This window comes from Microcaecilia unicolor, chromosome 3 (genome assembly GCF_901765095.1).
Source record: "Microcaecilia unicolor chromosome 3, aMicUni1.1, whole genome shotgun sequence".
NCBI classification, from domain to species: domain Eukaryota; kingdom Metazoa; phylum Chordata; class Amphibia; order Gymnophiona; family Siphonopidae; genus Microcaecilia; species Microcaecilia unicolor.
Genome location: NC_044033.1, coordinates 338,312,512 through 338,332,980, shown reverse-complemented (window position 1 = coordinate 338,332,980; position 20,469 = coordinate 338,312,512). Strand labels below are relative to the sequence as shown.

The window sequence follows — 20,469 nt, the reverse complement described above, 5'->3', positions numbered from 1 at the left end:
TTAATCGGAGCCAGTCATAAGCCCGTTCCCTGCTTTTGCTGGGGAGCAGCTCGGGCCTTAGACGCACGCTGTTGACGAGAACAAGTGTGCTGGGGCTGAGCCTGGGAAGGCTGTCGAGAAGCAAGAGTGTACCTACGCCTAGGATAGGAATAGGGAGCACTCCTCCTTCCCCCCCCCCCCCAAAATACCTCCTAGATGAGGAGGTTGTAGCAGAAGGCGCCCGGTGGGAGAGAGAATCCATAGCATCATTATACTTCTTGATCTGATCAACAAGATCCTCTACTTTTTCACCAAAAAGGTTGTCCCCTCGGCAAGGAACATCCGCCATTCACTGCTGTACAGAATGATCCAGGTCAGAGACATGCAGCCATGACAGTCTGCACATCACTGTACCCTGAGCAGCGATCCTGGATGCTACATCAAAAGTGTCAAACGTACCCCTGGCCAGGAATTTTCGACACGTCTTCTGCTGCCTGACCGCCTGGCGAAAGGGCTCGGCCAGCTCCGAAGGGAGTGCATGAACCAAGCTACATAGTTGCCTTATCGAGTCCTGCAAGTGAATGCTCGTGAAGAGCTGGTATGACTGAATTTTGGCGGCGAGCATAGCAGCCAGATACGTCTTCCTCCCAAAAGAATAAGAGTCCTAGCTTCTCTGCCTGGGGGCGCCGAAGCATAGTCTCTAGTACTCCTGGCTCTCTTGAGGGCGGAGTCCACCACCTTAGAATTGTGGGGTAACTTAGACCTCATCAATCCAGGTTCACCGTGGATCTGATACTGGGATTCAGCTTTCTTCGGAACCACAGGGCCAAACAGAGGGGCCGACCAGTTTCGCATAAGGACTTCCTTCAGTACCTTATGAAGAGGAACTGTTACAGCCTCTTTAGGTGGAGAAGAATAGTCCAGGACTTCGAGCATCTCAGTCCTGGGCTCATCCTCAACCTCCACAAGAAAGGGAATAGCCGTAGCCACCCGGACAAAGAGGAAAAGGAAAGACTCTCCGGTGGAGATAAGTCTCCTCTCTGGTGGAGGGGAAGGTTCAGAGGGTATCCCATAGGACTCATCGGAAGAAAAGTACCTGGGACCTTTCTCTGACTCCCACGAATGCTCCTGCTCAGTATCGGATAAGACCTCCCTTAAGGTACTTCGACAATTTACCTGCCTCGACGCCGAGGAACGATGTTCTCGATGGTGATGTCGAGAGGCTGACGCCTGCTCGGACCGCGGCGAAGCTTCCTCCACCGACATCGAAGAGGAGTCGACCTGGGTGGTAGCCGATGCCGCAGGCAGCACCGCTGTTGGGGACCTCACCGCAGGAGAAGGGCAAGACACCTCTGCAGCAGACAGTACAGAAGGCGCAAGCACCCCCCACACCAAAGCTGACTGGCTTAGCAGTCCCTCCAGAAGTTCTGGAAATAAGGCCCGGATGCTCTCGTCGAGAGCCACCATCGGAGAAGGCTGTGGGGTCGATGGACCAGGCGGTGTCAGAATCCGTGGAGGCTCGGGGGCAGGTACCGGGCTGCTAGCAGACCGACGCATCGGCACCTCCTGTATCGAGGGGGAGCAATCCTCTTGGTGCCGACGCTTCTCAGGTGCCAACTCTCTCGGCGCCCCGGAGCTCCCAGTACTGTGTGTCGAAGGAGAATCATGACGATGCTTCTTCGCCTTCGTTCAACGCCTGTCATTGAGACTCCTCAGTACCGATGAGGAGAATGTGGAATCCTCACATCTCCTCGGAGCCGGTCCCGGGGGGCCTGCATAACAGGAGACCTCGAGGCAGGTGGAGACCCACTCGACGCCTCACTGCTCCCAGCGCGAGTTGATCTCTCAGCAGCCATTACCTCTCTTCCCGATGTCGATGCTCCTTTCGATGTTGACCACGCCGACGTCGAAGGACCAGACTGAGCACCAAAAAGCTTTTCTCTTTGGGCTTCTCGAGACGCTTGGGTCCATTTCTTCATACGAAGATACAGACTACAAGCAGCTGGGCTATGGTTGGGCCCAAGGCACTGGATACACCAGGCGTGGGTATCGATACCGGAGATGATCCGGCTGCACCGAGTACAACGTTTGAAGCCGCTGGGTGTCTTCGATAACGTGGAAGGAAAAACGGCTTCGGCGAAATCAAACGACGCGATTGTGCCAAAAAAGGGAAGGCACAAAAAGAGAGAAGGCCAGCTGCGTCGAAAAGAAAGTAAACTTAAAAATTGGGAAAAAACTAGTAAAAGAAACTACGGGTAGTATTTTTGTTTTTTTTAAAGAAAATGACTAATAAACAGTAGAAATAGAAAAAAATAGTCGTTAGACTCTCATTCCTGGGCCAAAAACGAGGAGAGCAGCAAAATCCTGTCACCTCGTCGTGGACAAAAAAGAACTGAGGGGACACGCTCATGCGACGGGCAGTATGTCGTCCGTGCATGCGCGGTGCACACTGCTCGCGCGCCAGATGACTCTGGCAAAACTTTTTATTTTTGCTGGGAAAAATTTGCCGTTTCCTGGGCCGACGCGGACATCGACTCACATGTGAGAACAAGCAGCCTGCTTGTCCTCGGAGAACTTTCCAAACATTAAAATATAAAAATAGGATGATTACAGTAAAATATGGATTCACATGCACTTTCATCAAATCAGGAGTCAATGAACTTTACTATCATAACACTTAGGAAACAGTTACACAGTTAGTTTAGGTTACGGAAGATTAACAAGTAACTCTGGTGTCTACAGTAAAGAAGAACAAAAAACAATGAGGTGCTGCAATGAAGTGCTCTGGAGGGGCAGGTCTAAATGGTAAGCTATCTTAAGAGTCTTCAAAAGAGGCAGTTTTTCATAGCATAAGATCTCACAGTGACAGAGACGAAAAGACGGAGTCAATGTTAATTCTCAACACTTTTTTTTCTGTTACCATGGGTCCCCATTCCCATGTCATTCTCTAGACAGCACTAGCCATGTTAGTGCTTTGACATGATATCACCCATTTGTATGGCTGATCCATCTTGCCCAATAATGGAGAATGCCTCATCCAAACAGAAGGGAAGAAGTTAACAGATTTTGTTTAACAAAAGGTCAGCTGTCATATACGGTGGTAAAATTACCTTCAAAAATGCCCAGGCAATTTTGCGCAAGCCCCTTTCCTGTATCTGAACTTCAGAAATAGATTTTGCTTCATCCATGCTTAAGAAATCAAGGACCTGCAAACATTGAAATATAACAGACACGTTACATACATGTACAAGTTTCATGAGAGCATGGGACAAGTCCAAAATTACAGCCTAAACATAGAAATAAAATTACCAACTTCTGGTCATTTTGAGAATAGATTTGACCAACATGTGAGAAAAACATCCAAATGCTGCTTTATGCCACTTTTTAGTCATTTGTCTCTTTCGAAAATGAGCCCCATGGTCTTTTTATGCTGTCATGTTCTGTTTCTATTTATTTTTTTAATTTTATTTATGCGTTTCAAACAATCCAATCTTATGTTTAAAATAACTGCTCATACAATCAACTAGCAGAGTTAAGAACTTCAACTTACAATAACAAAACTCCCACCCCTGCCCCCACCCTCATTACAGAAAGCAATGGTTGCTGGTAACGCTAAATACTATAGTTACATTAGAGTTCTGTTTCTCTGTTTCTAAGAGTGGTGAGCCCCAAGTGCATCCCCATCAATTGCTCCATTACAATAAAAATCTACAAGGAGGCAGACTACAGAACAGCATCAAGAAATTTATTTTTCATAAAAAGGTGGTAGATACATGGCATGCACGCCCACAAATAAGAAGACAAAAAAAATGTTGATTTTACGTAAAAAGATGTGTGATAGAGGATCCCTTAATGGCAAGAGGATGGAAACACTGAGGTAACCTGCATGAAGTAGTGTTTCTATACAAAATAGCAGAGGATTTAATTTCTTATGCTTCCAAGAAGGTGGGTGTAATCTACACAAATTGGGCCAAATGGAAGCGGAGGGAAACAACTACTACCTCCTTCCAATGAAAGTTCCATCTTTACTTCCAGATTCACTAGTGGTGCAGTAATTTCTCCCTCAAGGCTACACAGAAAAAAACAGTTACTAAAGATAATGTGAATCAAACTCTAGGTTTGAACTTACGCCAGCTCTTCCACAAGTCATTCAGAGATACGTTTACCTGACTGACCCTCTGTCCTCTTCCACCTTCCATACCTGCTAAGTCTCCTGCTTTCATGGGTCATCTCCCGCACTACTGCTGGGAAGCCAAGAACCCCAGCTTGTCCTCTTCTCACACATCCATGCCCTAGCAGTCTGACATTTCTCTCCCTTCCATTCCAGCCTCTCTCTGCTCAGCCCCTCACCCTGTTCCGGCGTCTCTGACTCTCTCCAGACCTCCAACTGCCTTAAGTTGCTAGAGATGGCAGTGCTCCACACAGCCTGTCTGTGTCCAGCCTGCAGGGCCTTTCTTCTGCCACATTCTGCCCACCAGAAACATGAGAAGGATGGGACGCAGCAAAGAAAATGCCCTGCAGGCTGGATGAAGACAGGCTGTGTGGAGCTCTGCCACCACCAGCAACTTAAGGCAAGTTGGATGACCAGAGAGTGAGAGAGAGATGCAGAAATGGAGGTCAGGGGTGAGGGAGAAGCTGGATATGGGGAACAGGACAAGAACAGAGGGAGAGATAGGGCTGAGCAGAGAGAGAGAGATGACTGGACAGAGGGGAGAGGGATAGGAAGGGAAAGGACTAGGGACAGGGAAAGAGAGTAGAGATGCTGAACATAGTGGGAGAATAGAGGTAGGGACACAAAGGGGAGATGGATGGTGAACATGGAGAGAGAAGAAATACCAGAATGGTCAAGGAAACCATGGCAAGAGAGTCAAGAAGGCAGAGGAAAGTAAGAACCAGAGATTAGAACCAAGGTAAAATTATGTATAATCATACCTGATAATTTTCTTTCCATTAATCATAGCTGATCAATCCATAGACTGGTGGGTTGTGTCCATCTACCAGCAGGTGGAGATAGAGAGCAAACTTTTGCCTCCCTATATGTGGTCATGTGCTGCCGGAAACTCCTCAGTATGTCGATATCAAAGCTCCATCCGCAGGACTCAGCACTTAGAGAATTACACCCACGAAGGGACACTCTGCCCAGCTCACCACCGCCGAAACGGGGGAGGGGAATTAACCCAGCTCATCCCCACACAAGTGGGGGAGGGGAATCCGTCCAGCTCATCCCCGCGGAGCGGGGGAGGGACACCACACCCGCCGATGCGGGGGGATCTGGCTTATCCTGCAACCGCAACCGCGGGAGGAGCTGACTGACCCTAACACCGCCGAAGCGGGAGGGGTACAAAGCTGCCCTACAGCCGCACGTAGCGGGAGGGAGTGCCGGCAGAATTTAAGTCTCAATCCAGCCCCGTAAAACGGAGGGGAGAGTAATGCAGCAGCTCACTGTAACACAAACTCGTCTCAACTCTTGAAGAATCCAAGTGAAAAAACTTGAACACGAAGTCTTTCTGAAGTAACTGAAGACTGAACTTGAACCTGAAATGCAACCAGAATAAAAACAGTACAGATATCTGGGAGGGGCTATGGATTGATCAGCTATGATTAATGGAAAGAAAATTATCAGGTATGATTATACATAATTTTACCTTCCATATCATCAAGCTGATCAATCCATAGACTGGTGGGATGTACCGAAGCAGTACTCACCCAGGGCGGGACATAGAAATCCCTGACCGCAACACTGAAGCTCCAAACCGGGCCTCCGCCCGAGCAGCCACAGTCAAGCGGTAATGCTTAAAGAATGTATGGGCCGAAGCCCAAGTTGCCGCCTTGCATATCTCTTCCAAGGAGACGGAACCGGCCTCTGCCATCGAGGCCGCCTGAGCTCTTGTGGAGTGAGCCTTCAGCTGGATAGGCGGCACCTTCCCCGCGGCCACATAAGCCGCTGCAATGGCTTCCTTGACCCATCTTGCCACTGTAGGCTTAGCAGCCTGCAGACCCCTACGAGGACCTGCATACAGGACAAACAGATGATCCGATTTCCGGAAATCATTGGTCACTTCCAAGTATCTGATGATGACTCGTCTCACATCCAGATATTTAAGAGCAGAGTACTCCTCTGGGTAGTCCTCCCTACGAAAGGAAGGGAGACAGAGCTGCTGATTCACATGGAAGCGAGAAACAATCTTGGGCAGAAAGGAAGGCACTGTGCGAATAGTCACTCCTGCCTCAGTGAACTGCAGAAAAGGCTCTCGACATGAGAGCGCCTGGAGCTCGGAAACTCTTCTGGCTGAAGTGATAGCCACCAAAAAGACTGCTTTCAACGTCAGGTCTTTCAGAGATGCCCTTGACAAGGGTTCAAACGGCGGCTTCTGCAATGCTCTTAGCACCAGGTTGAGATTCCACGCAGGCACCACTGAGTGCAGAGGAGGGCGCAGGTGATTAACTCCCTTGAGAAAGCGCACCACATCTGGCTGCGAAGCCAGGGAAGCACCCTTCAGGCGGCCCCTGAAGCAAGCCAGAGCCGCTACCTTGACTTTAAGGGAACTGAGCGACAGGCCTTTGTCCAGACCTTCTTGCAGGAACGCCAACACTGAAGAAATTGGAGCAGTGAAAGGAGAAAGTGAGCCTGCTTCACACCACGCTGCAAAGATACGCCAAACCCTGGCGTAAGCAGTAGAAGTAGAGCGCTTCCTCGCTCTCAGCATAGTGGCGATGACCTTGTCTGAGAAGCCCTTCTTCCTCAGACGCTGCCGCTCAATAGCCAGGCCGTAAGACCAAAGGGGGAGGGATCCTCCATCACCACGGGACCCTGATGTAACAGGCCCTGCTCCACTGGCAGCCGCAGAGGATCGTCGACTGAGAGCCTGATCAGGTCCGCATACCAGGGACGTCTGGGCCAATCCGGACCCACCAGGATTACCCTGCCGGGATGCTTTGCCACCCGGTCTAGCACCCTGCCCAACATGGGCCAGGGCGGGAACACATAGAGAAGCTCTTGTGTCGGCCACTGTTGGAGAAGAGCATCTACTCCCAGGGATCGAGGGTCCCGTCCTCTGCTGAAAAAGCGCGGCACTTGGCAATTGGCCGATGACGCCATCAGATCTAGGCTCGGCTGGCCCCAGCGCTTCGTGATGTCCAAGAACGCCTGAGCAGATAGCTGCCACTCTCCGGGCTCCAAGGTATGGCGACTGAGAAAGTCCGCCTTGACATTCATGACTCCGGCAATGTGGGCCGCTGACAGCTGTTCCAGGTTCGCTTCTGCCCACTGGCATAGACTCATAGCCTCCTTGGCTAGAGGGGCGCTCTTGGTACCTCCCTGGCGGTTGACATAGGCCACAGCCGTGGCATTGTCCGACAGGACCCGTACAGGCTTCAACACCAGTACCGGGATGAACTCCAAAAGCGCCAACCGAATGGCTCTGAGTTCCAGGAGGTTGATAGACCACTTTGCCTCTGCAGGAGACCAGAGCCCCTGCGCTGTCCTTCCCAAACAGTGGGCTCCCCAGCCCGACAAAGAGGCGTCCGTCGTGACGACAATCCACTCTGGGGTCACCAGAGGCATTCCCGCAGACAACTTGTCTGTCTGCATCCACCAGCTCAGCGCCTTGCGCACTGCTGGATCCAAGGGAAGGCGCACAGCATAATCCTCCGACATCGGAGTCCAGCGCTGCAGCAGAGAGTGTTGAAGTGGTCTCATATGAGCCCTGGCCCAGGGCACTACTTCCATCGTGGCCGTCATAGAGCCCAACAGCTGCACATAGTCCCAAGCCCGAAGAGGAGAGGCTACTAGGAACTGGTCCACCTGAGCCTGAAGTTTGACAATCCGATTGTCTGGCAGGAACACTCTGCCCACTTGGGTGTCGAATCGAACTCCCAGATACTCCAGGGACTGAGTCGGGCGCAGCTGGCTCTTCTCCCAGTTGATGATCCATCCCAGGGAGCTCAAAAGAGCAACTACCCGGTCCACAGCTTTGCCGCACTCTGCATAAGAGGGGGCTCGGATCAACCAGTCGTCCAGATAAGGATGGACTTGTACTCCTTCCTTTCGCAGGAAGGCCGCTATGACCACCATTACTTTGGAAAAGGTCCGCGGAGCAGTAGCCAACCCGAACGGGAGGGCTCTGAACTGGAAGTGTCGGCCCAGGACTGCAAAACGCAGAAAGCGTTGATGAGGAGGCCAGATGGGAATATGCAAGTATGCTTCCTTGATGTCCAAGGATGCCAGGTACTCCCCTGCCTTCACTGCCGCTATAACAGAGCGGAGAGTCTCCATGCGAAAGTGCCGCACTTTCAAGGCCTGATTGACCCCTTTGAGGTCGAGGATAGGCCGGACAGAACCTCCTTTCTTTGGTACCACAAAGTAAATGGAGTAACGCCCCTTGCCAAGCTGACTTTCTGGCACCGGAACGACCGCACCCAGGCGGATCAGATTGTCCAAAGTCTGCTGCACTGCCACAGCTTTGACCGGAGACTTGCAGGGAGAGAGTACAAACCCGTCTCTTAAGGGTCGGCAGAACTCTAGCTTGTAGCCGTCTCTGATGACTTCCAGCACCCAAGCGTCTGAAGTTATTGTGGTCCACTCGCCCAGAAACGAGGACAGCCGTCCTCCAATCTGCACTGGGGCGTGGACCAAGACCCCGTCATTGGGTACGAGACCCTGGGGGAGGACCGGAGGGAGCACCTCCGGGACGGCGGTCTCTGCGAAAGGAATGCTGCTTGGGGGAGAAATTCCTCTTAACGGAAGAGGGGGCAGAAGAACCCGACCTGCCCGGGCGGTACCGACGGGCTTCCTGAAACCGTCCTCTGGAGGTACCGGGACGAGCACTAGCCCGAGCCCTGACCTCTGGTAACTTCTTGCCCTTAGACGTGCCGAGATCGGTCACGATTTTGTCCAGCTCGACCCCAAAGAGCAGCTTGCCTTTAAAAGGCAATCTAGCCAGGCGGGATTTAGAGGCGTGGTCAGCAGACCAATGTTTCAGCCAAAGCCACCGCCGCGCAGAGACTGTCTGAGCCATGCCTTTAGCTGAGGCTCTCAAGACATCATACAGCAAGTCTGCCAAATAGGCTAAGCCCGATTCCAGGGCCGGCCAATCAGCCCTCAAGGAAAGATCCGAGGGGGAAGCCCGCTGCACCATAGTCAGGCACGCCCTGGCCACATAGGAGCCGCAAACTGAGGTCTGCAAACTTAAAGCAGCCGCCTCAAAGGACGACCTTAAGGCCGCCTCCAATCTTCTGTCTTGGGCGTCCTTTAGGGCCGTGCCACCTTCCACCGGCAACGCCGTTTTCTTAGTCACCGCAGTGATTAAAGAATCCACGGTAGGCCACAGATAGGCCTCACGCTCACTCACAGCCAAAGGATAGAGGCGGGACATAGCCCTAGCCACTTTAAGGCTCGCTTCTGGGGCATCCCATTGAGCCGAAATTAAGGTGTGCATGGCATCATGCACGTGGAAGGTTCTAGGTGGGCGCTTCGTCCCCAGCATAATGGCAGAGCCAACAGGGGCTGAGGGAGAGACGTCCTCCGGAGAGGAAATCTTCAAAGTGTCCATGGCCTGTAACAACAGGTTGGGCAAATCCTCTGGGCTAAAAAGCCGCGCTGCAGAGGGGTCATCCGCTCCAACCGAGCGGGGATCCGTCTCCTCCAAGGAATCCGCAAAGGACCGTTGGGAGACCTCAGACACGCTGCCCTCATCTACATCGGAGGAGACAAATTCCTCCAAGGCCTGGGAATCAACCCGAGGGCGTTTGCCTCTGGGAACCTCAACCTCTTTACCAGACGAGGGAGCAGGGGCAGCGTTGTGCATGAGGAAGGCCTGATGCAGCAGCAAAACAAACTCGGGGGAGAAACCCCCCAGACTGTGCACTTCCGCAGCCTGGGCAACAGCCCTAGACGCACTCTCAACCGGCGCTCGAAATAGCGGGGGAGAGACATGCTGCGCATCCAAAATGGCGTCCGGCGCGAAACTCCGCGAAGGAGCCGCGCGGGAAGAACGGCTCTTAACATTAGCCGGTTTTGTGCCGTCGCCCAAATTAAGGGCGTTCATGGCATTAATGTCTCCAACCTCAAGGGCGGCCCCCGAAGAAGCCGTCCGAGCCGCGTGGCCGGCCAAGATGGCGGAGGCGAGGAGCGGGGGATGGGCGTTTATGGCGGGAAAAACCGCCACGCCGGAGGAAGGACCGGGACATTCATCGGTCACTAAACTGTCACCCATCAAGGGCGAATCAGGCTGTAAAACCCCCGCATCCCCTCTAGAAGCGCTCCAGCGATCCGGGGAGCGACCCTTTGCGCCCTCGCCCTCCGACGCCATATGCCACGAGGAGAAGAATCGGGGAACCCCCTGCCCGCTATAAAAAGGTAAAATTACCTGCTTGCCGCTCCGAGCTGTAACGAACTGGTGTCCCAGTGAGTAGCTGCAATGAACGTTTAAATAAACGTCAAAATAAACGCCTTTAAAGACGTTTAAAATTTTTTTTTTTTCTTTTTTTTTTTTTTTAAACGGAGCCAGCGGGAGGGGGGAGAAAAGGAGGGACCTGGCACCACCAGGTTTGCACTTGCTCAAAAGAGCCCTCAACCCCAGGCCTCAACAAAACCTAAGGATTAGGCTTGGAGGCCTAGCCAGAGCTGCTGCTGTGTGTGACCACCACCTGCTGAGATAGAGAACATACTGAGGAGTTTCCGGCAGCACATGACCACATATAGGGAGGCAAAAGTTTGCTCTCTATCTCCACCTGCTGGTAGATGGACACAACCCACCAGTCTATGGATTGATCAGCTTGATGATATGGAATACACAATTAGAAAAATAAAATCACCAGACATCAAAGGTAGAAAAAAGAATTTTAATTTCTATTTATTGATTAGACTATGTCAGCTGGGGTTAGAAATGACTGGGGCTTGCAAAGCCTCACTCATTGGTCTTAAATTTCCAGCATAGCAATGGTAAATCTCCAGGTTTAGGATGGGTCATGCTTGGAGACTCCGCTTCCCCTCTCCATTGACAGCAGGAGACACATATTAATAAGACTAAGGTGCTCATTTCCAAAGCACAGATTTACAAAGTTACATAGAGGGGCATAATCTAACGCCCATCTCCATGGGCGTCTATGTCCAAGAACGGGTATGTGAAGGGACGGGACAGACCGTATTTAAGAAAAAAATGGGCGTACATCTTTTTTTCGATAATATGGTTTGTGCCGGGCAAATGCATCGGATTTGAGCTGGGCGGTTTCGTTTTTCAGCAATAATGGAAACCAAAGGCGCCCTGCTCAAAAACGAACAAATCCAAGGCATTTGGTCGTGGGAGGGGCCAGGATTCGTAGTGCACTGGTCCCCCTCACATGCCAGGACACCAACCGGGCACCCTAGGGGGCACTTGTAACAATTAAAAAAAAAGTAAAATACCTCCAAAGTCCATAGCTCCCATCCCTTGGGTGCTGAGCCCCCCAAATCCCCCCCAAAACCCACTGCCCACAACTCTACACCATTACCATAGCCCTTATGGCTGAAGGGGGGCACCTACATATGGGTACAGTGGGTTTTGGGGGCAGTTTGGAGCACTCCCATTTACCAACACAAGTGTAACAGGTAGGGGGAATGGGCCTGGGTCCACCTGGGTGAAATCCACTGCACCCACTAACAACTACTCCAGGGACCTGCATACTGCTGTGATGGAGCTGGGTATGGCATTTGAGGCTGGCATACAGGCTGGAAAAAAAAGTTGTTAAAGTTCTTTTTTTTTTTTTTGTGGGAGGGGGTTAGTGACCACCGGGGGAGTCAGGGGTGGTCATCCCCGATTCCCTCCGGTGGTCATCTGGTCATTTAGGGCACTTTTTTGGGACTTGTTCGTGAAAAAAAAGTGTCCAAAAAAAGTGACCCAAATTCGCGCTAAAAACGCCTTTCTTTTTTCGATTATCGGCCGAAGGCGCCGATCTCTCCTCGGCCGATAAACACGCCCCAGTCCCACCTTCACCACACCTCCGACACGCCCCCATCCACTTTGGCCGTTTCCGCGACAGATTGCAGTTGAAGACGCCCAAAATCGGCTTTCGATTATACCGATTTGGGCGCCTTTGCGAGATGGGAGCCCATCTCCCAATTTGGGTCGAAATATGGGCGCCCATCACTTTCGAAAATAAGGCGGATAGTAGCCTATATAACTTTGTAAGTCTATGTGCTTTGAAAATGAGCCTCAATCCGTGGGACCAGTCTCATGACAAAAGTTGCAAAATCTCACAGCTATACTGGTCCCCTTGCAACAATAGTTAGCGTCTCCTGCTGCTGACAGAGGGGGAGGTTCCTTGTTGGTACTGTCAAGGATTGAAGGAAATGAAAGTTGTACAATTGAGGTGTGCCAGGGGGTGGAGCCAGGAAACAGAGTGGGTGGGTGAGGTTCAGTGTTGCCAGGTGGGCGGTTTTACCGCCCAATTGGGCGGTTTTCCGCGACCCGCGGCGGGAAATTTTTGCCCGCGGCGGGTTGCGTTTTTTTGGGCTTTTTTTTTTTATTTTGGGAGGTTTTCCGGCGGGTTTTTCGGCCGCGGGGGCGGGGTTAGTGACGTTTTGGGCGGGGCCGATGACGGGGGAGGCGGGGCCGATGACGAGAGAGGCGGGGCCAGTGACGGGGGAGGCGGGGCCGATGACGAGAGAGGCGGGGCCGGTGACGGCGGGGGCGGGGTTGATGACGACGGGGGCGGGGTGATGACACGGGGGTGGGGGTGTCAGGGGCGGGGTTTGAGTTTGGGCGGGTTTTGGGCTGTTTTTAGGCTGGATTGGGTGGGAAAAAAATTTTCCACCTGGCAACCCTGGTGAGGTTCAAGGCATGTCCTAAAATCTCCCTCAAAAATTGGGCCCTTTTGGCAGGTCTGATCTCCTCTCTTCCCCACCCCTGTGAGAAATATGTAAATATATTGCTTGTTCACTTAACATAATTGCAAAAATAGCATGCCCTGGTAGAAAGGAACTCTTTAGGGATGGAAGTATACTTCTGTAGGCCCTTCCTAACAGAAACCACCATATTATAGCTTTTTAAAATCATGAACAAAAGAAACTCTGTTAGTTTATTAAAATAATGTGTGTAAAGTGATAAAAATGCTGAGACAGGAAGAGAGAGAAGAAAGGTAGACAAGGTTACCAGCCAAGGTCACATCTGTGAGATAACAGGGAAGTATGAACAAAGAGACTATAGAGAGGGAGGGGGGAAGAGAATGAAAAGTGCAGAGCTGCTGTTACACAGAACCCTAGCAGGCAGGCGACCCTCAGCCAATGTGAAAAACTTAGGGGCAGACACTTAAATGTAACTATAAAGTCTGTGTGGAATCTTACAGAAATCTGTGTGTGTGTATGTGAGCAAGCTCCCAGTTCAGAGCTGCTGGAACACACACCTCTTTGCAAAGATAAATTTTGATTTTTGAACAATAAATTGCTTAATTAAGCTTTGATTCATCAATCTGAGTTTATGAGTCCTATTTTTGTATAAGTTCTCAAAGTTATCTGGGGGCTATTTGCAACACTCCACCACCCCAACAGTCAGGAGGAGGCAGGAGCAACATCTCCTTCCTCAGGCCCGCCCAGAACACAATGTTGCACCTTATATGGTGTGTAACTCCGCCCAGTGCATTCCAGAATGCACTGGGCAGGGCCTGGGCGCTACCATTTTATTCCAGGCAGGCCCGAGGCAGGAGGCGTTGCTTCTGCCATCACCTTGTAGAGGTACAGGGAGGGGGTATGTGTGGGGAAGGTCTAGACCACAAGGGAAATGTTTTAAAAAATATTCAGGGGGGGTTTCACCCAGGGGGGAGTAGGGATTCACTGGACCACCAGGGAAAGTTTTTAAAAAGATTCCGGGGGGGGGGGGGGGGGGGGGGGGCTCACCTAGGGAGACGATGGGGGAGGGCGCCTGGAAGTAAGAGGTAGGAAGCACAAGCAGGCAGCCTTTGTGCATTACTAGCTAAATAATGCTTGCTTTAGACTGGCAAGAACCAGTTTAAAGCAAATGTTTACAGCTTGCCTTCTAAGGCTCATTCCAGTTCCATTCATGCTCTGCAGCAGATTTTTTCCTCTAGATCCAGGGTGTAACAGCCAGGAAACAGCAAAAGGGAGCTGTTCCACACTATGTTCTGGAATCTTAGGGTTCCCAGAAGGAGGTGGAGCTGCTCCCTCTGCTGCTGAAAGTTTCCTGGCTTAGGGGTGTTGAAGTTTTTACCCCTGTGCATATGCTCTTTGTGTCAGGCATTAAGATGGAGACTGTAGATATGGAAGTAAAAAAGCCAGTTCATTTTACACTGCTCTCAATATAGGATACTAGCCGTTAAGCCCGTAAGAACGGGCTAGTTTTTTGTTTTCCTATGGCCTCCCCCCACCCCCCCGGTCCACCAACCCTGCTCTCTCCCCTGCCCTCCCCCCAGCGTCTGTTTCCCTCAGTTCCGCCCCCTCCTTCCCTCCCTGCTCCCTCCTCCTCCGATTTCCACGCCCATGTACAAGCCCTCCTCCCTATTGGGCTGTACTGCTGGTGGAGGCGGGGCTTGGACTTCTACACTCTCAGCTTTCTGACTGTACTGCGCGTTTGCAGGTGAGTCGGTCACTTGCCGTTTATATGTTTTACTAGCCATTGAGCCCGTAAAAAACGGGCTAGTATAGGACCGGGGGGTTGAAAGGCCCCCCCCCCCCCCGCCGAGCTCGCCGCTGCCCCTCCGAGGTCACCTCTATGCCCCCATCACGGAGTTGCCGCCACCCCTCCACCCGGGCCGGGCCCTCGCTTCGCTATTGAAACAGCGCGGGAACGCAGCACACAGCTCAGATGAGCTGCCGTCCTTCTTCTCTGCCTGTGTCCCGCCCTGACACAGGCAGGGAAGGAAGACCGACGGCAGCTCAGCTGAGCTGTGAGCTGCGTTCCCGCGCTGTTTCTATAGCGGAGCGAGAGCCCGGCCCGGGTGGAGGGTGGGTGGCGGCGGCGACTCCGGGTGGGGGGAGTGGTGGCAGCGACGTTGGGGGGGGGGGAGCGGTAGCAACGGCGGTTTCGTCCCTCCCCTTGCGCAGTAGAGACCCTCTCTGTCCCGCCCCAGTCATCACATATTGATGCGGGGGCGGGACAGGGAGGGTCTTTACTGCGCATTTGCGAGTGAGTTCGGTCACTCACCGTTATATGTTTGATGAGCCAGTTTTCAACCTGACCTAACACCTTTTTCTTTACATAGTTCTACTGTGTGTTTAATCTGTCCTGTTATTATACCAGGCTGAATGGCTCCTGCCTACAGCTCAATTTATCACTGCTTTGGTAACATCACTTGATCTACTGTTGGGTAACTCAAAATTACTAAACAAACATTAGACTTTAAGAATCTGATAAGCTGTTTAGCACAACCGTTTTGGTATAGAGAGATTTTTGTATTCTAACTAGCTTTCTTCAGTGTTTTCGATTTCATCCTATAATAGTTATCTGCAATACAATTTATATAGGGCCTTTTTACTAAGCTGTGATAAACACTAATGAATGATTACTGCAACAAAAAAAATGCTTACTGTTGGGCACACTCAGGCATCCTGCGGTTATTTTTGCATGTGCGTGCACACCTACCCGTGCACTAAAAAATAACATTTATTATTTTAAAAGTGCTCATGTGCTAATGGGAAACTTAGCGCATGGACATTGGTGCAAAAAATAGAAAAAGCAGTCATGTTACCCATGCAGAAAAACGGCCTTAGCATGCAGAAATGACTTGCGTAAGCACACGCTAAGGCCACTTTTTACTATAGTATGGCAAATGGGCCCCATAGGTTTTTTTTTCCTATTGCTCTGCATGCTGGTGAGAAGTGAATGAACTGCAGTAGCAATCTAAGTGATCCTCACTGTGACTGTCCTATGCATTATAAAATAGGGATGGGGAGTCAAAGGAAAAAAACCAGCAGGATCACATCCCTGCCAAACTCTTTTAGCAGTCCTTTCCAACCATCTTATTATCCCTTATAATAAACCCTATGCATTCTTCATTGTTACAACGTGCTAAACTAATTGCATATATTTCTAACAATGTCTAAATACTATTCTATTTATTATATTGTGTAAAAATATAAGTAACTATGCTTGCATAATTCAGATAGTATTAGTGTATACTTTTGATTTTTTTTTTGGCACTTTATAACGTTTATATTACACGTTATCAAGGAAATCCAAACGGGTTACAACTTTACATACACAATTAAAACAAAAGACATTACAAAGCATTATAAAATTTTTAAATAACATAGACTGGTAATTTTTTCAGTCATTAAGCCTCATGCATGCCACAGTATTGCAAAAAAAATATGCAAAATATCTAACTAGATGAGCTAGCTTGGCTCTCAACTCTATCATCTATGTCATCACTATATTATTATACATTATCTTCGTGTCCTTGGCACAGAAAATAATCTCTTACGGGGGCAGCTACAGAGGAAACACAGCTAAAGGGTATTCAGAATGATTGGCAAATCATCTTACACCACTGGGTGAGAACCCTTTCTAGCTTTAATACAAACCCTTTACTAAGGATTAAAACATATATGCTGAAGATTTAGGGGGCAATTCATTAAAAGAACACCTCCTTCTGGGCACCCCAATAAAGCGCAGGAGCGCCAATTCTACAACAGAATCAGAATGCCCCAATTTCGATAGAGAATACTAGTGCAAACCTGCATCAGGACATCTACATGTTCTACTCAACACACACATCTGATATAGTATTCTATAAGATGAACATGTTGATCATGACACACCCTTTGCAGGAGCACACCGAGGCACTTATGCACAACCTTAAAGAATATCAACAAATCCTTCTCCAGCTGAAAATAGCTCATCACAAGTTAAACAAGAAATTTTTTATGTATAGACCTTCAGAAGGTGAATAATTTTGAGTTTAACCTCCAGTATCGACACCTAGATTTGTCATCGGTCCTTTTTTTTTTTTTTTTTTAATATCAATTCCAGTTCACAAGCAATGCTGATCATGCAAATAAAAGACTGGCTTTATAAATACTAGAAAAATAGGCTTTTATATCTTCATTCTCAGATAGAACTTTAAGACACTCGTCTCTTCCAAAGTAATTTTTTCTTCTCAAAACCACAGAAAACTAGCTCCCGACATAGCGCTGTGTTTTGCTATAAACTGCACTGGGGAAGGAGTTCATTCTCATTCTGAAGGTCAAATTTTCAAAAAAAGCTTTCAAAAATTAGAATTCACTTACAATATATCAATGCTTCACGGCACATCTCAACGCATTTGCCTTACATGTTGTTTAAAGATGGTGGCGGCATCTGATGTTATTTTATACACATTAATCAGCTGACTTATAGAAACTAAGGGGCCCTTTTACTAAGCCGCATAGACACCTACATGCACCCAATGTGCGTCAATTTGGAGTTACCACCCATTCTATGCGCGGCAGAAACTGGGCAGTAATCGTCATTCTACACACGTAGACAATTACCACACGGTTAACACACGAGACCTTACCGCTATGTCAATGGCTGGCGGTAAGGTCTCAGACCCAAAATGGACACGTGCCCATTTTTATTTTGCCACACAACTATTTTTGGTAAAAATGTTTAGAAGGCCTTTTTTACAAGCACGCTGAAAAATGGATCTGCGCACGCCCAAAACACATGCCTACACTAGCACAGCCCATTTTTCAGCGCACCGTGGAAGGGCATAATCGAAAGGGATGGCCAAGTTTTTCTGAGGACGTCCTCGCAGGACGTCCCCTGTGAAGGGGCAGGGAAACCCGTATTATCAACGCAAGATGCACGTCCATATTTCGTTTTGATAATAAGGTCGGGAACGCCCAAATCGCAAAATTTAGGTTGACCTTAAACTTGGTCGTTTCTGATTTTCGGCGATAATGGAAACTGAGGACGCCCATCTCAGAAATGACCAAATCCAAGCCCTTTGGTTGTGGGAGGAGCCAGCATTCGTAGTGCACTGGTCCCCCTCACATGCCAGGACACCAACCAGGCACCCTAGGGGGCACTGCAGTGGACTTCAGAAATTGCTCCCAGGTGCATAGCTCCCTTACCATGTGTGCTGAGTTCCCCAACCCCCCCCCCCCCCCAAAACCCACCACTGTACACTATCATAGCCCTTACTGGTGAAGGGGGGCACCTAGATGTGAGTACAGTGGGTTTCTGGTGGGTTTTGGAGGGCTCACATTTACCACCACAAGTGTAATAAGTAGGGGGGGGTGGGCCTGGGTCCTCCTGTCTGAAGTGCACTGCACCCACTAAAACTGCTCCATTCATCTTTGGTGTTTCTAAATCTAAATCAGTTTGAAATGTGTTCCTATTGTTTCATTTAATTTGTTTTAAAATATAATACTTGTTTCATGCATACTTTTTTTGTATCTATATATATGTATGTTTTAGATGTTTGTATTTTATATAATTGTTTTTTATGCCACAATAATTTATATATATGTCATATATACGGATTTACTGATTGTTTATATGTGGCATCTCTTTTATATATATATGTAATTGATTTTTATATTATTAAGTTTATATGTTTTATATATTTCTTTTGTCAACTTTGGGTATTGTTATTTTATCATACATTTTTTGCATGTTTTGACAAATGTATATTTTGTAGACTCCTGAGGAAGGTGCGTGGGCGCCGAAACACAGCTGCTGTGTTGAGTCGTTTCTTGCAATAAAGATTTGATTTCCATCATCAAGTCTATCTTTCAAGTATTTATAAAATTAAATTTTATATTTGTATGACTAGCATTGCTTGTGAACTGGAATTGGTATCATAAAAAGACCGATGATGTATATAGGTGTTCATATTGGAGTGAAAGTTTAACTCAAATTATTCACCTTCTGAAATTCCATACATATAAAAATGTCTTGTTTAACTAGTGATAAGCTATTTTAAACTGGAGGGGATTTTTTATATTGGTGATTGATACTTTTTGCCAGTAAAAAAATTATTTGCATTGACCACTTACTATTAACAACTTTACAGAATAGCTAGTGCACATAGCTACCAATAAAGGTGCCCTCTCAGCCTTATGTCAGCAATCAGCAGTTCTGCTATCATCAATATTAATGTCATGTAAGAACCTATGAAATGTTTATACAGTACCTCAAAAAACAGGATTACCCGGGGGCTTTCTTCAGTTTCTTGAAGGAAGTAACCAAACCGTTCATTAAACAAGATTTGCTCCTCCCATTCTGGAAGTGTTGATTTAAACAGTTTGAAATCAAAAGGTTGTGTCATAATAGGTAGAATGTGCTCCACTTTTTCTTGCTCATAAAAAGATGAAACTGCTCGATTGCTACAAGAAAGATATTGGAAATGTTTACAATATCATTTATAATGAAGGAAAATTTAAGATATGGTTAATCTGAAAAGGAAAAACACTGGAGTTAGTTTGGTAGTTCTGTTCCACTGTTATACACTGTCATGCAGAGGGACTTGGGTTTGATTCCAAGAGCAGAACTCTGACTCCTGGGTCTGCTGGGGGTAGCAAATCTGTAAAGCAATATTCAGAGCTCCTGGAAGGGGGCAGACATCTAACCATCTCTCAACAGTAGCACAATTGTGTGTCTGTGTGGGGAAGTGTATGTACATTTTTTACAATGGAAAGTTACTGACCAGCAGTGTGAGAATCTAGTCAGTATAAACAAGAATGAATGAGGTAAGACACCCAGGTCTGCAAAGAGATGACCTCAATAGTGTTGCACATGATGATAAACAACTCTCAACTGCACTGATACAAAGGGAAGGGGTGAAGAATCAATCAAGTATCATAATTATAAAACAGGAGCTGGATTCACACCGGAATTCACCTTGGACCGAAGACACGCATCAGCCTGCTAACTGGTAAATGAGAAGCAAAACTTTGCTGACTCATTTGTACAGAGCAGTAGAATTATACTATATTTGTACTATTCTGTTACTTAATATTTTTATATTGTGATGTTAGATTTCTGGTTTATAATTTGAGTTGTTTTAATATTCTGATAAGTCTTATGTGTTATTATATTTTTATGGGGGGGGGGGGGTTGTGCTCCGCCAAGAATTGTAGATTGAGCGGATTATAAATGTTTTCAATACATAAACAAATGTATGTATACATGTATGAAGTGGTCAAACTTGGTTCATGCAAGAGAGGAATTTGAAGGAGCTTGGTCTTGTGATGTTTGCCTAGGACTGTCACAATGAGGAATAGGAGTGAAGTTGCCATGTTAGTCAACTTTAAAGATAAATAGAAATAAAACAAAAGAAAGGTTAAAAAAAAAAAGTACCTTTAGAGCAACATTTGGAGCCTAGGTGTAATTTTGAAAGGGGATTGTGGGGATCTGAGAGGATGTGCGCCTCCCGTAGGGGAACTGAAAATCCTTTTATAGGGCATTTGTTACATACATGGGATGTGCTGAAACGCAAATTTAAGAAGGGAGTTAAAACCTCAACGATGGCTCATATTATTCATGAGGTCGAGTTCCCAGCTGGAGAAGCGGG

General features: G+C 48.3%; 1 protein-coding gene across 1 annotated transcript in view; it reads right to left on the bottom strand.

Annotated features, from left to right (window-relative positions):
• The window catches only part of AHI1 (Abelson helper integration site 1), a 683,164-nt gene that overhangs the window by 580,821 nt on the left and 81,874 nt on the right, over positions 1 to 20,469 (bottom strand). The window contains 2 exon segments of the mRNA XM_030195101.1: positions 3,090 to 3,185; positions 19,090 to 19,282. Of these exon segments, the coding sequence (XP_030050961.1) occupies positions 3,090 to 3,185; positions 19,090 to 19,282 (289 nt within the window).